Source organism: Ictalurus furcatus, chromosome 23, assembly GCF_023375685.1.
Source record: "Ictalurus furcatus strain D&B chromosome 23, Billie_1.0, whole genome shotgun sequence".
Taxonomy (NCBI): Eukaryota; Metazoa; Chordata; class Actinopteri; order Siluriformes; family Ictaluridae; genus Ictalurus; species Ictalurus furcatus.
In genome coordinates, this window is record NC_071277.1 from 1,923,456 (window position 1) to 1,937,456 (window position 14,001).

At 38.5% G+C, this 14,001-nt stretch overlaps 1 protein-coding gene across 1 annotated transcript in view; it reads right to left on the reverse strand.

Annotated features, from left to right (window-relative positions):
- ek1 (eph-like kinase 1) overlaps nucleotides 1-14,001 on the reverse strand; it is a 70,363-nt gene that overhangs the window by 25,549 nt on the left and 30,813 nt on the right. Inside the window, exons 4-8 of the mRNA XM_053611408.1 lie at nucleotides 9,252-9,407; nucleotides 8,143-8,484; nucleotides 5,069-5,181; nucleotides 2,270-2,432; nucleotides 130-238 (exon numbers count right to left, since the gene is read on the reverse strand). Of these exons, the coding sequence (XP_053467383.1) occupies nucleotides 130-238; nucleotides 2,270-2,432; nucleotides 5,069-5,181; nucleotides 8,143-8,484; nucleotides 9,252-9,407 (883 nt within the window). The remainder of the gene's footprint in view (nucleotides 1-129; nucleotides 239-2,269; nucleotides 2,433-5,068; nucleotides 5,182-8,142; nucleotides 8,485-9,251; nucleotides 9,408-14,001) is intronic.

Here is a 14,001-nt window from a genome sequence, read left to right on the forward strand (position 1 = left end):
CCCCCCCCCCCCCATTGTGGAATTTTTGAATCTACATATACGTAACTCCAAATCGAAAGACCAGACCTATCTCACTTAATATAACAAGAATCTTCACACAAACACAACTGAACGTCCAGAGTCTCTTACCTGCCACTGACCACAAAGCAGGCCACAAGAAGGATGAGGAGTACTACACCAGCAGCAATGGACACAGCCAAGATAGTCTTCTGGTTTGGATCTCCCACTGCCAACATGTCTGTCAGAAAAAAATAACCGCCAGTTAAAAACACACCCAATATGTTAAATAGTGGCGATCATACCATCACGTTACACCCATGCTTACGTTTCAGGGCTGATTTTCATTCTGTGACTTTTATAATATAATATTGAATATATAACACTGAACCCTTTAACATTTTATGAGCCATATATTGGTGACTTAAATCCTAAACATTTACGCTGGGAACGTTATTCATATTCAGAGTTCAGCCGGGCAGCTGATTAAGCCAATTTTTCAGGCTCTTTAATTAAGATTGTGGAAATTACCTACTTAGATAGATGTGTCAGTTGTGTTGTTGTTGTTGTTTTTTTTTAATAACACCTAGACCACCAGCTTTAAACACAAGCACTTTGGTACACTAAAACGGTTACTATACTTACTATGGTCTGTCAGTCAGTTTGCATAGGAATGGTTTTGAAATCATAAACAACTTAAAAGATACAAGGCCCTAACGTAGTGCTCTCAGTGACTGTCATCACCCAACGCATAAACCTGTTTTTTTAATTAATGACTCATAGTTATATACACTATACTTTTTATTAGGCTTTGAAACATCCATGTAAGAGGTTTTGATTTTCTGCAGGGATGGTTCTACGGCATAATCACCATGCAGTACTTCAACTGTGCCTCAACTGTGATCCTCAGATTACATACGCATATATTAAATGTAAAAAGAGTTCTCCAGTTCAATCAGCATGACGTGCTCCATGAGGCAACACGGGAAATAGCTCGGTGCACTTCACAAGGCATAACACGTCCTCCAAAACAGGTTGACAGAGAAGGAAAAGGAAATCCTTCAGGAATTATGGAGGTCTAACACAATTAGCTTGCTCTTGGGAGAAAGAAAGTGTGGCGGGGCATGCTAAATTAAAAGGGTTTTTTTTTATTATTATTATTATTTTAAGTAATCGAAACAATAGAATGAGCACAAAATTCTGTCCTAACCAATTGTCATTATACAAATTTGCATTACCTATTCAGCGTCTCATATCTGCCAAAGTGCAACTCATTGAGCATGGTTTTAGAATGTAATCTCCTCGATTACTCCATATTTGTATAAAGTAGTGGTATGTGGTTAAGGTTATGAGCTACAGATTTCACAGAAAACCACTTACATAAAGCCTTAATCATCAACTCTTCAGCTCTGTGCTTAGATTGTATCTGGTCTGAACTATATATTGCCTTGGATTAAAAAAATAAATAAATAAATAAATACATGTCAGCCAGTGACAAAGTAAATAATGTAGTTAGCATTTATGAAAGTAAACCTCTTTCAAACAAGGTGTAACAAGATTATGACTATTTGTCTTAACATGTAATTGTCTTCCCATAATGGGTATAATGGGTATGACAGAAAACAACATATGGTGTATGTGGGTTAAAAAGCAGCTATTGTTGCTAGTGTTCAGTTACAGCACGGGACCTGCCTACTCAGAACCTTTATCACGCATGTCAAGGTGGATGAAAAAAAAAATACACAAGAAAACTTCAAACACTTCAGAAAAATGAAAGAAAAAAAAAAAACTGCAGCGTGCGTGTTCCTCTAGAGAGTTTGGTGACAAGATATCATCAGTTCATAAATATTTTACAATTGTCTGAGATTAACTGTGTCAAGCATTGTGTCGTTTTTACTGAAGGGAAAAAAAAAAAAAAAGAAAAACAGGTCAAGAGTGAACTATGCCTTGTTCCACAAGGAGCTGGGGTGACTGGAAATCTTTTGAGAAATGATGCGAAATGCTGTGGTCTATCAATCATTGTTAGCTCTCTCAGTGGTTTTTAATGATGTCTTTGCCCCAGCTCTGCATGCTGTGAGACATAACACAGCAGAAGAACTTCAAAAAAACAGAAGTACCAGACTGAGAAGATGGAGTGAAAACACAGACAACAAGGAAGACATTGAATTTCTTAACATCTACTGAAATGAGAGACAATATGAAATGGTAACATACCAAATTAAAAAGGAATAGATAAATAAAACCTTGTGTAGATTTTAAGGCTAACACCCACCTTCATGCCTTGTCTCCAGCTCAATCTCTCCTCCATAGTTGCCGTAGCCTCTGTCAGTGTGAGCACGGACCCTAAACACATAAGTTGTACCTAGCTTCAGGCCCTCCACTGTCATTATGTTGGATTTGGTCTTTAGCACTGTGTAGTTCTGGTCTCGCTGATTCTAAATGGGTCAAACAGAAAGATAACTAGTCATTCATTATACATTCAATAGTTTTTTCTTCATTTAAAACATTCAATCACAAAATCTGAAGGCCTATCCATTATCGACATTTATCAGATAATCTGTCGCAACATAAGAACATTATACATGCAGTAAGTGTACGTAAGTACACATAATCAACCAAATGAGACACCTACACTAAAATACGGTGATGGTATTCGGTACATTTTTTTTTACTGGTTCCACACATTATTTCACCTGCATTTCAAGCCCTGAATTGTTCAATACAGATGAGACCATTTCAAAATAAAGGTAAAATCATATTAAGGCGAACCATATTATCAACTACAAATCTTTGAGGCGGACTCTTAATTTTCACTGTGTGGAATCAGTGAATTGATTCTTTTTTGGGACAGCTTAGATGTGACCCAAAAGCAGGATGGTGACATAATGACTTGACACACAAGATAAATTCATATACATCTCAAATACAATCCAAACATTGTATACTGCCCATGCGTCATGACTTGAGTTGTGTTTTGAACTGATTTCAGACCATGTTCATTTTCAACCCATCAAGTTCTCATACAAACGTTTTGTCAAAGTACCACTAAATAATGTTTTCTCATAGGGGAACTCAATACACAGTTCTGTGCAGGCCACTCGAGGTCTTCCACACAAACCTTGTTAAACCACATCTTTATGGAAGTCTCTTTGTTCACAGCGGAATTCTCATGCTGAAACAGGCTTGGAAAAGGCATCTTCGTTCCAATAAAACGAAACGTTAAAGCATACAAAGACATTCTAGATAATAGTTGACAACTTTGTGGCAACAGTTTGGGAAAGACTCTCATATGGGTATTACGGTCAGGTGTCCACATACATTCGGCCATATAGCGTATATCACAAAAATGAGGTTCGTGTCTCGGCTGATGAGACAGAGATTGACGTAGAAGATGCTGATAATCAAAGTTATAACTCACTTCCCATTTTTAATGGGAATTTACGGATCCTTTAAAATATCACAGTAATGCTTGAACATGTAAAGGGTTTTCCCCAGGTTACCATACATCCATTGGATAAAGTACAGATGTTTAAACTGGATTCAAATAACTAACAATTACCAGACAGCTCCAGCTGAAATTAGTCTATTCTATCTATTCTATCAAGCACACTGAAGGATGGTAATAGTGCGTTTCTCTGCACTAGAAATCTCAGGGAGTTTTTTCCTTGCCACGGTCACCTCTGGCTTGCTCATTAGGGATAAATTTATATATTTATATATATATATATATATATATATATATATATATATATATATATAAAACATCCAGAATTTACAATTCTGTAAAACTACTTTGTGACAATTTCCATTGTTAAAAGTGTTAATACAAATAAAATTTAATTGAATTGATGCAAGAAAAAAAAAACACACAAAGCAATGAACTTTTTATGTTTGCCATAGCTAGCACTCATTGAAACAAATAATTAGACACAATTGATCCCATGAAAGGCATCTGGACAGCTGTTTAATTGCCCTGCTTTCTTTGCCTGAGGTTTAACTGCAGCCCATGTCTGCATTAATATTTTATGGACTGACATTCATTCATCTTCTTTCATGAGCTCTGACCAGAGGCATGTGGCATCTTTTTCAGACACAAGACTCTCTGCGGTAACTCTCTGAGGCTATCAAGCCAAAACAGTGATAAATGGGTGAGTTTCATAAGCCTTGGCTCAAGCCAGGTGGACCATGTGCCCAACATCAAACAAAGCTGGCACACACCGCTGCCAAACCTGCTCATCTGTGATCTTTTTCTCAAAGCCATATAGCCCATGTTCATCTGCATAAATCATAATAATCAGCGTACATCTCCCTAGCACCTACTTAGAGTGAAGGGATACCTTCTTGTCTTCTTCAGCCACTTGTGCAGAATTCCAGGAAGAATGAAGCACATGTGATGGCATGTTTTATGATACACAGCAGTATTCAGCATGCACCTTATCAAAAATACTGCCACTAACAGCAACTGGGGAACATTAAGAATGACTGATCTTTCAGATCCCACATTTAACAGCGATAAGTACATACTGTATTATATTATATTATAATTATTTTATAAATATTATATTATATCACAGTCTCTGAGCTCATGTTCTTTCCAATCAGAAAGCATGTTTGTAAAACTGTTTTTTAATAGTTATCCTTATATTAAGACATTTCCTAGAGTTACCTGTTCAGTTTTGATTCAAATACCACTCAACAGATATGAGGCAAACATGTAGTATTTTAAATGCAATATTGTCATATAATAAACCAAACTAATTTAAGTACCAGCTTCCATCCGACCAGAATCATTAACATCCTTCATTTCCACATTTGCAAATCACCGAATGCAACAGTGTCACCAAATATGTGACAAGAAGTGTTCAGGGTCACACACCGTGCATTCAGCGTTCAGGAATGTTAATTAGAGACAGTGACTCTACGAGTGCTGACATCCCAGTGGCTCCCCAGGGTTTGATGAAATGCAATGGCTCAACAGTTACCATATGTCCAATCAGAGTTGATTTAGACACAGCCAGAAAGGTAAGTGTGAACATTTGGGCAGTTAGCCGAGTTTAGAGTAGTGACTAACCTTCTCATAATAGGTGACTTCGTACTCCACTATGGCACCATCGGAATTTTCTGGACCCTGCCAGGCCAGGGTGATGCTGTCCCTGCTCCTCCTCTCCTTAACAATCACACTCACTGACAGAGACACAGAGGGGAACATAACATTGAGAGGAAGGCGAAGTAAGATAGATCCAGATTGCTCTACATCATAAAGGAAGAGGATTAAATGTGCTTCTAATTTAAGAATATGAAGGGCTGTGGGAGGGAGAGAGGGCAGGATAGAGCGAGGTTTGAAAGGTAATAAATTATGCAGTGTGTGTAGTAAGTAATGTTGCGAGAACATTCATGCTCCAAACAGAATGTACAACACCAGGGCATGTCGACGGCCCTCAGGATATCGTAACAATTTATGTGCCCACGGAGACAAGCAGAAAGAGAGGACGAAAGAAGCAGAACGCAAGAACCGTGAGATAGACAGTGAGAGTTTAAAGAAAAAGCAGTGGGAGAAGGCAGAGTGAGAGAAAAGAATAAGTAAGAGAAAGAGAGATCCAGGAAGTGAGGAGGAAAGACAGACCGCAAGACAGACCGCAAGACAAGGGGGAAGTGCTAATGAAAGTGTCAGAATGTGAGGACTGGAACAAACAAAGACTGTCTGTTTTGGACCAAGACAATGAACAACAGAAGAAACAGAGAGAGGAAGAAACAGGAAGGGGGAAGGAAGAAAGAATAGACCTTGACAATGCTTTAGCCCTCTTAATGGAGATGACCAGATGAAGATGAACCTCTTCAAAATCATAATGTCCAATCGCTGCAGGACATCATGTCCCATGACTATTTCAGGACTTGGAGCCCCTTTTCACATGTCATTTCATATCAGGATTATATTTGATTGTAAATGCTTAAACCCCCTCAGGAGGTCTGAGATTTCACACGTATTCCTCCCTACTTTCTTCATAACACATGTGGTCTATTTCAGTCTGTACATCACAGTGACGTGTACACTGACACAAGACATGAAATTACACACACTGTCACACACAAAAGGTCCATTTCAGAACGAATACATTACTGACATTAATACCATCAATACCAGATAAACAATTTCTCAACTGAAAATAACAGTTCCAATAATATGACCAGAGTTCACATTTACAGTAGACTGTGAGAGAATACCACATACAGTACATGCTAAATCAATTTAGGAGATAATGTGCTAACTTTCTAAATCTCGGTGGCTTATTAGACCTTACGCTTTTGCAGAATCTCTTTAATATCCCCATATATACCCGTATTCCCTTGAACTTTTTTGTGCCTTTTTCAGGTATTTTCATTTCCCACTTATTTTGATTACTGTAAAATGACACATACTGAAAACAAATACAGTTCACTGCTCAGCGCATACACACTCTCTTCTCGTGGCGCTGTCATGTAAATATTTTAACGGTACATAGTGGCCATGCTGCCTGCCATCACTTATTCCTCCCTGCATCCCCGCCTCATTGCTATGGTAACACCATTGTCGGCTCTTATTAGCGTGAGATGCTTGATTTGAGTGTCCAGGTTGGGTGTGCTCTCAGAGCCCTCATCACGGCTCATTCTCTGTTCTCTCTCTTTGACTTTCCATTTTATCCTCTTTTTTTTTTTCACCCTCCCTCATGGTCGCTCTTATCGCATCCATCCCTTCATATCTCTCTATTAATTTTCCCCTCTTGATCTCACTCTATTTTTGACATTTTCTTTCTCTCCCACTCACCCTCAATCTTTCACTCTGTGTGTTTTTCTATGACGCCAAAGGGGCCAAATAACACATCCCAACATGCCTGTGGGCATGGTGTCTAAGGTCATGTGAGAGCTATACACAGTAAACTGGCCCTTTCAAACAGAGCAGCAATGAGCTCTGAAGAGAGGGCAGAATAGGAGGATTAGCCATGAACTAGCTAATCCACAGGCTGCATGAACTTTTTATGTTCATCCACAGGGTGTGAAAAAGCCTGTCTCACATCACTAGAAATAACTGCAATATACTTACTCTCCCACACTAAAACACACACACACACACTTTTTTTACTCATCTCCATGACACAGCAGAGAAATATTTCTTCCATTAATCCTCATATTCTGTTCACTACTTAGTAACACTTAGTAAAAAAAACCAAACAACTAAGTAGTAGTAGGGTGCCAACCCATCGCAGGGCACAATCACACATCACAGACAATTTAGAGACGCCAATTAGCCTACAACACATGTCATAGACTGGTGGAGAAAACCAGAGTACTCGGAGGAAATCTCTGAAGCACGGGGAGAACATGCAAACTCCGACACGTAGGGCACCGGTGGGAATCGAACCCTGGAAGTGTGAGGCAATTGGACTTACCACTAAGCTTGAATGTAATTGCTACAATGTAACTATGTATATAAAACTATTTGAAATGTGTGTACGACCTGCATGTTGTATAATATATATATATATAATATCAAGGAATTAATTAAAGGAAACCTCAATATACAGTGTCTTAGGTCAGTGTAAAATGCTACCAGAATAGCATTAATGCGCCTTTTTTTTTTTTTTTTTTTTTTTTTTTAGCATGATGCACTTTTCCTTGAACTTTACTGGAGGTTACAAGCACCATTTTTCTAAAAGATATTCCATCAATACAGTGGCAAGAAAAAGTATGTGAACCTTTTGGAATTTCATGTTTTTTTTTTCATAAATTTGTCATAAAATGTGATCTGATCTTCATCTAAGTCAAGGGTATTAAGAAATATGATGTGTCTAATATAATAACACAAAAACATTCTGATCTTGATGATGATGGTGGTGGACAGCACTGTCTAACACACTGGTCTAAAATCTTTCCTAGATTTTCAGGTTGAGTTCTGCTGACTGCAAAGGCTATGGGGTGGAGTCATGGTGAAAGAGACCACTCCCATCAATATAGAGATGTTTCATTATATGATCAAAGTGAGCAATCAGAGTAACTTTGCATTGATTTGCTGTGTCACTTCTCTCTAAGAGAACAAGCCCAAACCATGTCAGCAAAATGTATATACACACATACAGTATGTGTGTGTGTGTGTGTGTGTGTGTAGCTGACCTGTCTGGCTGGTGGTGATGTTGACATTCACTAGGTGTCGAGGGCTTGGGCTGAGATCTGAGACTCCATTCACTGCCTCGATGCTAAACGTGTAGTTGGTTCGAGGCTGGAGCTCGCTGACCTGAACTCTGGGGTGAGCCAAGCCAAACTGGCGTGGGCTGAAGTGAGCACTGCAGGGCATGCACTTCTCAACCATCTCCCCCACAGAGCCTGAGCACTTCCTGCAATGGACACTGTAGGTTATATCCCCTCTGCCTCCAGTGTCCCGTGGCGGGCTCCACTCCAAAGTCACCGCTGTCTCGTTCACAGTGGAGATGGGATTGCCTGGTGCTGACGGGGGCCCTGTAAAACACACCCCCCCCCACACACACACACACACACACACACACACACACATACACTATAACAATGCTAAAAATTATAAAATGTTAAATGTTAAAATGTTTCTAACCCCAATGAGTTTGAGATGTATTATTATTATTGTTGTTATTATTATTATTATTGTTGTTGTTGTTGTTATTATTATGATTATTACTATTATTATTATTTCTTCTTCTTCTTCTTCTTCTCCTTATTATTATTATTATTATTATTATTATTATTATTATTATTATTACTACTACTACTATTATTATTATTATTATTATTATTTCTTCTTCTTCTTCTTCTTCTTCTTCTTCTTATTATTATTATTATTATTTATTTATTATTATTATTATACTACATCACATATTATTCACCATTTAATAAAATGTAACAAAAGTCCTGTCAAAATATACTCTAGATTTTAACACGGTATGCTTTTTTTCTGAAACAATTCCTGACTGCTAAAAGTTGATAAACACTGATACAATGAATTCAAAAATATTTTTAGACATCATTTTCGTATTACAAACACAGCGCTGTCATTTTGGTCTTCATATGTAAAATAAAAGTACCTTAAAATGACTGGACCATTACATTACCGTGGAGATTTTGTGTCAACAATACGTTAATAAATAAGATAACGATGACACATTATTGATCTTTGACGTTTAAAGGACTCTAAAGAAATGGTTCTTTTAGGAAATTCATGGCGCCTAAAATAATACGTATTTAAATGAGCTTACTTGTGCAGGCCATGGAGCGAGGGTCAGTTTCGGCTCTATAGTAGCCCCTTTCACAAACACACTCTGAAGCCTTGTCCTGATGAGAGTAGCTATGTGGTGGACACTTCATGCAGTAGGCATCCAGGGCTGAGGCTTTGTAAAAGCCAGGCCTACAGGCTGCGAGTCAGAAGGAAGAGCAGAAGGGGTGATCCAGGAGAAATGTTTGGTGCGTACACAATCCAAAGCACAATTCATAACAAAGTGTTGCAAACAGATCTGCGTCCAGTGGACAGAACAAAAAGCTATCCAATCTTAAATCGCATATCAGTACAGAAACGGTACATCTCCTTTTGCAGCGAGGCACAGCCAACATTCAGCTTGTACCAAGTGAGCACCCGTGTTTATGTAAAAGCTTCTTGGGTTAAGTGTGTCCTCACCGGTCAGCCCTTATGTGTTTCAGAGTGTTTAGTAAGATTGTGTGTGTGTGTGTGTGTGTGTGTGTGTGTGTGCGCACATTAGAGTGCCCCTCAGGGACAGTATACCAGACTCCCACATTGCCAGAGCACTAAAAGCAATCTCTTTATTTTTGCAAACATGTCACACCTCATCAGACACAGCGCAATGCCTCTGACAGATTCTCCGGACAGTGAAGGAGAGGCATACTTGTACAACCGAGCTCACTCGGGTCATGTCTCCACAGGACGCCACTTCTCACATGAATTCTCAAATCAACAGGACTTGATTAACTTCTTGAAATGCACATCAGTCCTCACATCTGCGCTAGCAATAATAGCATCAGCACCAAATTCGGTATAATGACATGCCAATTAGTTGTAATGATATTGCTGATTCAACTCCGAGATTCTCATCCTCACTGGCAAAGCTTATTAAACAAACGCAAAAGAGTTATTTTTAGGTTTATTTGTTCCTACACACTGGTTATTACACTACATATTACTGGCATTGCTAAAAATCAGTACCATGTAAAAAGACTGAAATATGTTATGCCAAGTGTGCACTACTCACTCAAGTGCATTTTCAATATTCTACCAACCAATACCCCAACATTGTAACTACCACAATACCCCAACAACAGATCAGCAACTTATCACTGCATGTGCATGTGTATCACAACCCCCTACGCGACATCAGCAACTTATCACTCCACATGCATGTGTGGGAACTGTGAAGCGTCCAAATTTATGCAGATGTCCTGACATCTTCCTGTGTGTTTGAAAAGATTGCCTATAAATCTTCTTGTGTGAAAAGAGATGACTCTCAGGGGATAAGACAGTTGTGGTGAAGGCCACTACACATCCTGCATGAGCTAGGAAATGGAAAGGGGGCTGCTAGAGCTCTGATAAGACCGCATGCATTATTTGAGGTTATAAAAAAATCCCAATCTGTCTTTATTCTCATTTTTCTTATACCTGCATAAATAACGGCTGAAATTAACGAGTACAATAAGTTGTTTCACTCTTACAAAAAAAAAAAAGAAAGAAGATAATAAACAGTAATTATTTAGGGCAGTTATTTCATGAAATAATTGTATTGTCGGGTCAGGTAGTTGGGGCTTTATCAGGGATCGGTCAAGTCGAAAGATACGCGAACAATTCATGTATAGATGCAGCCTGCCAATTCATCACCTTATCCTCTGCTTAAAGGAAAAATCGACCCTGGACGTCATCCAGTACCCTCCCCCTCGTTTATTTTCTCACATCAGTCCTCCATCTTCTTAGCGTTCCTCGATCTATTTATTATCAACATTATAACAAGAATAAAATATAAAACTGTTGAATAATATCTGTTTTGTAATTAATTTATTGTATAAAGGTTATAGGGTCACTACGGACCCGAGGTATATAATAGTGTACATTTTCCTGCGTAACGATATTGAATCTCTCATGGCTTAATAATTGCAATTCACTTTTATTCTTCAAGGTGGGAATGTTTTGGTGAACGATGATGATGTAATGTGTCAATCATAAATACCCCAGACATAAAAGGAACATTACAAAACTTGACACGGCTCAGCGTTTTTAATGCAGAACGAGTTTCTAATAAAATATTAGTGCTGTTTGAAGGTGGATCCGATGATGAAGCTGTCAGCAAACAAAATATTGATTTTGATTATTATGAACATGATAGTAGCCTATTGAGAGTAACGTATCGATTGATCCGGATCCTGAATATGAGCCGTGAGTCATCCTGAATATGCTGAATTTACCAGACGTTTGCCTATCATAATATTACTTGATAATATTATTTTTAGGCAGGGGCGTAACCTTGCCTGGGCATTAGGGGTGGCAGCCCTGAAGATTTTTTTCTTTAGATCCGAATAATTCTCCACTTGGACCGGTTTGTCACTACGCATCTGAACGTCAGTAAAAGAAGACAGCGGCGTTGTAAATTTATATCTTCAGTGGACGGGGGCGGGACCAATCAGACAGGGTTTACAGGTAAATACTGACACAGTAACATCCTCTTCTGCCAAGCAGGAAAACAATGTGTGTAAATGTTCATATGAGCTCTAGTTTACGTAAACATGATATGAGCAGAGGAAAAGGGAAGATAATGTACTTCGCATGGCACTGTAGCAGCTAAATCCATAGCCTATTTGTGCCTCCCCATGGCTAGTGACACCAAACTAGCCTAGTTAGAAATGCTTTATATTTTATCAGTCTGGTAGTCCTATAAACACTGACAAGACCCGAGGCAAGTTTTATGATAAATCCAATTTTTTCTTATCATGTCATACATTGGCAGCTAAGTTACCTCAGCATCCATAAAACAAAACTTAGACTACTAGCAGAGCTGGAAAAAATGCATGGAGAAGAATCCGGGCTCAGCCCCGGATGATTAACAGTCCAGCTAACCCCGCTGTTTTTAGCCGTGAAAATTATACATGATAAAATAACTCTAATGACGAAAATATTAAATGTTGTAATGATTTTAATTTTGTTATGGTGACCGAAACGATTGATTGAAAGTTCTACAATACTTTTTCATTTTAACGGTGCATATATATTTTTTTGTGTGACGAATTAGCTAACCTATCGACACAAAACAGCATTCTGACCTGAATCACTGTAATATCTGTATAGTTCTCACCACAACAGAAATGTTACGGCATACATACATTCTCTGCACTTTCCCTTTGTTTGCCATAGGCTATGTTTGTGTACATTTAATTCTGACTATTTGTTTTAAAACAACGTCTTGGCATCCGCTGACCATTTCTAAACTAGCCCAAAATACGTCACCTATGGACTTGCTTTTTCCACCTCCAGCCGTCCAAAACTGAGCTAATTTGGCATAAAAATCATCACAGGGTCTGGAAATCTTGTTGCTCCTGCTACACTGTGCTTTTATAATGTCAACACACCACCACAACTTGGTGTGTGAAATTACACAGCTCATAATTCTCCAAGCCAATACTCACCGACTGAGTTTTTCCACCATTCAAAGTAATGTATATCACCAACTACTGAGTCACCTACTAAATCTTTTCGTTTATTTTAAAAGCTGGTGCTACTCACTTCTTCCCTCATTCAACACACACACACACACACACACACATGGTTATTCCTCATATTATACCAGCTGTGATCCTTGGAGATTTTTTATCCACTTGAACCATCCTCAAATTCCAAATGACTAAGAGAATTTGGCCTGTGTTACCTCATCTTTATACCCCTGTGAAACAGGGAGTCCTGGTTGAACAATTTCCTGTTTCTAGCCACCCAGGTGTACTAAAAAAAAAATTACATTTCAATGGGAATATACTTCAAATATATTTTTTTGCCAACAATTGTTGCACACCTATATTTAACAAAGATATATTTTTAAACATATAAACCTGTGGTGTGTTTGCAATTGTTTGATAACCATGAGTATTTTTGTATTTCCATATTTACCAAGGGTGCTAATACAGCGGAGGGCACTGTATTAGCTCTACTAAAATATACTGACCTCGAACCTCAATCAATACAGAAATGCCATCTCAATCTAAAATGCAAATAAGTTCAAATATGACTACTTGTGCAACCCTGGCACAATCAATGATGGGCACCTGCCTTGCCAACTGCAGTCCTCTTTAAATTCCTGTCCTCTCCTCACTTAAAGTATGGGCTCACAGTGTGTAGCTTTAGTCAACACAATGATACCAATCATATCCTCCAAGAGCTTCTATCAAATCAATGAGACCAATTAAAGTAACCAATTTCAGCTGGTTCAAGCTGAACTACTTATTAAATATTTAGATGCATGTGAATTCTGTGTCTTCGGACAAGGTAATCAATATATTCTGACTATAAATTCTAGGGCCTAGGAAAAGTGCAAGATTGACTTGGGGATGGAAAGACTAAGAGACAGTTTATGACTGTGGGGAACGAAGATAGACAGCGGAGGGGCAGGGGTGGGTAATGTCTGTTCCATTGGAAAGACTGAAAGGCTGGTGTGAAAGGCTACTTTAATTGTCATTCAATCTTCAGCCTCTCGTCCATAATAAATGAAGCTGTTCAGTAGACATCAACCTGCCATCTTGACAGCTAGCCAGCAGAGGATCCTTCCGTCATAGGCAGAGAAACACGCACACTAGAAAACAATCTAAGCTTTCACAGCACATCTGCTTGTAGACATTATTTGTTACAATGGGGGGAAAAAACTACTTCTGCAGAATTTAAGAGAGGATTAAGAGGGTCTCTAGATCTTTGATATAATGTTCTGTTGTGCTCTTTTATTGCACTGATGAAAAAGCAGCATTCTTCTT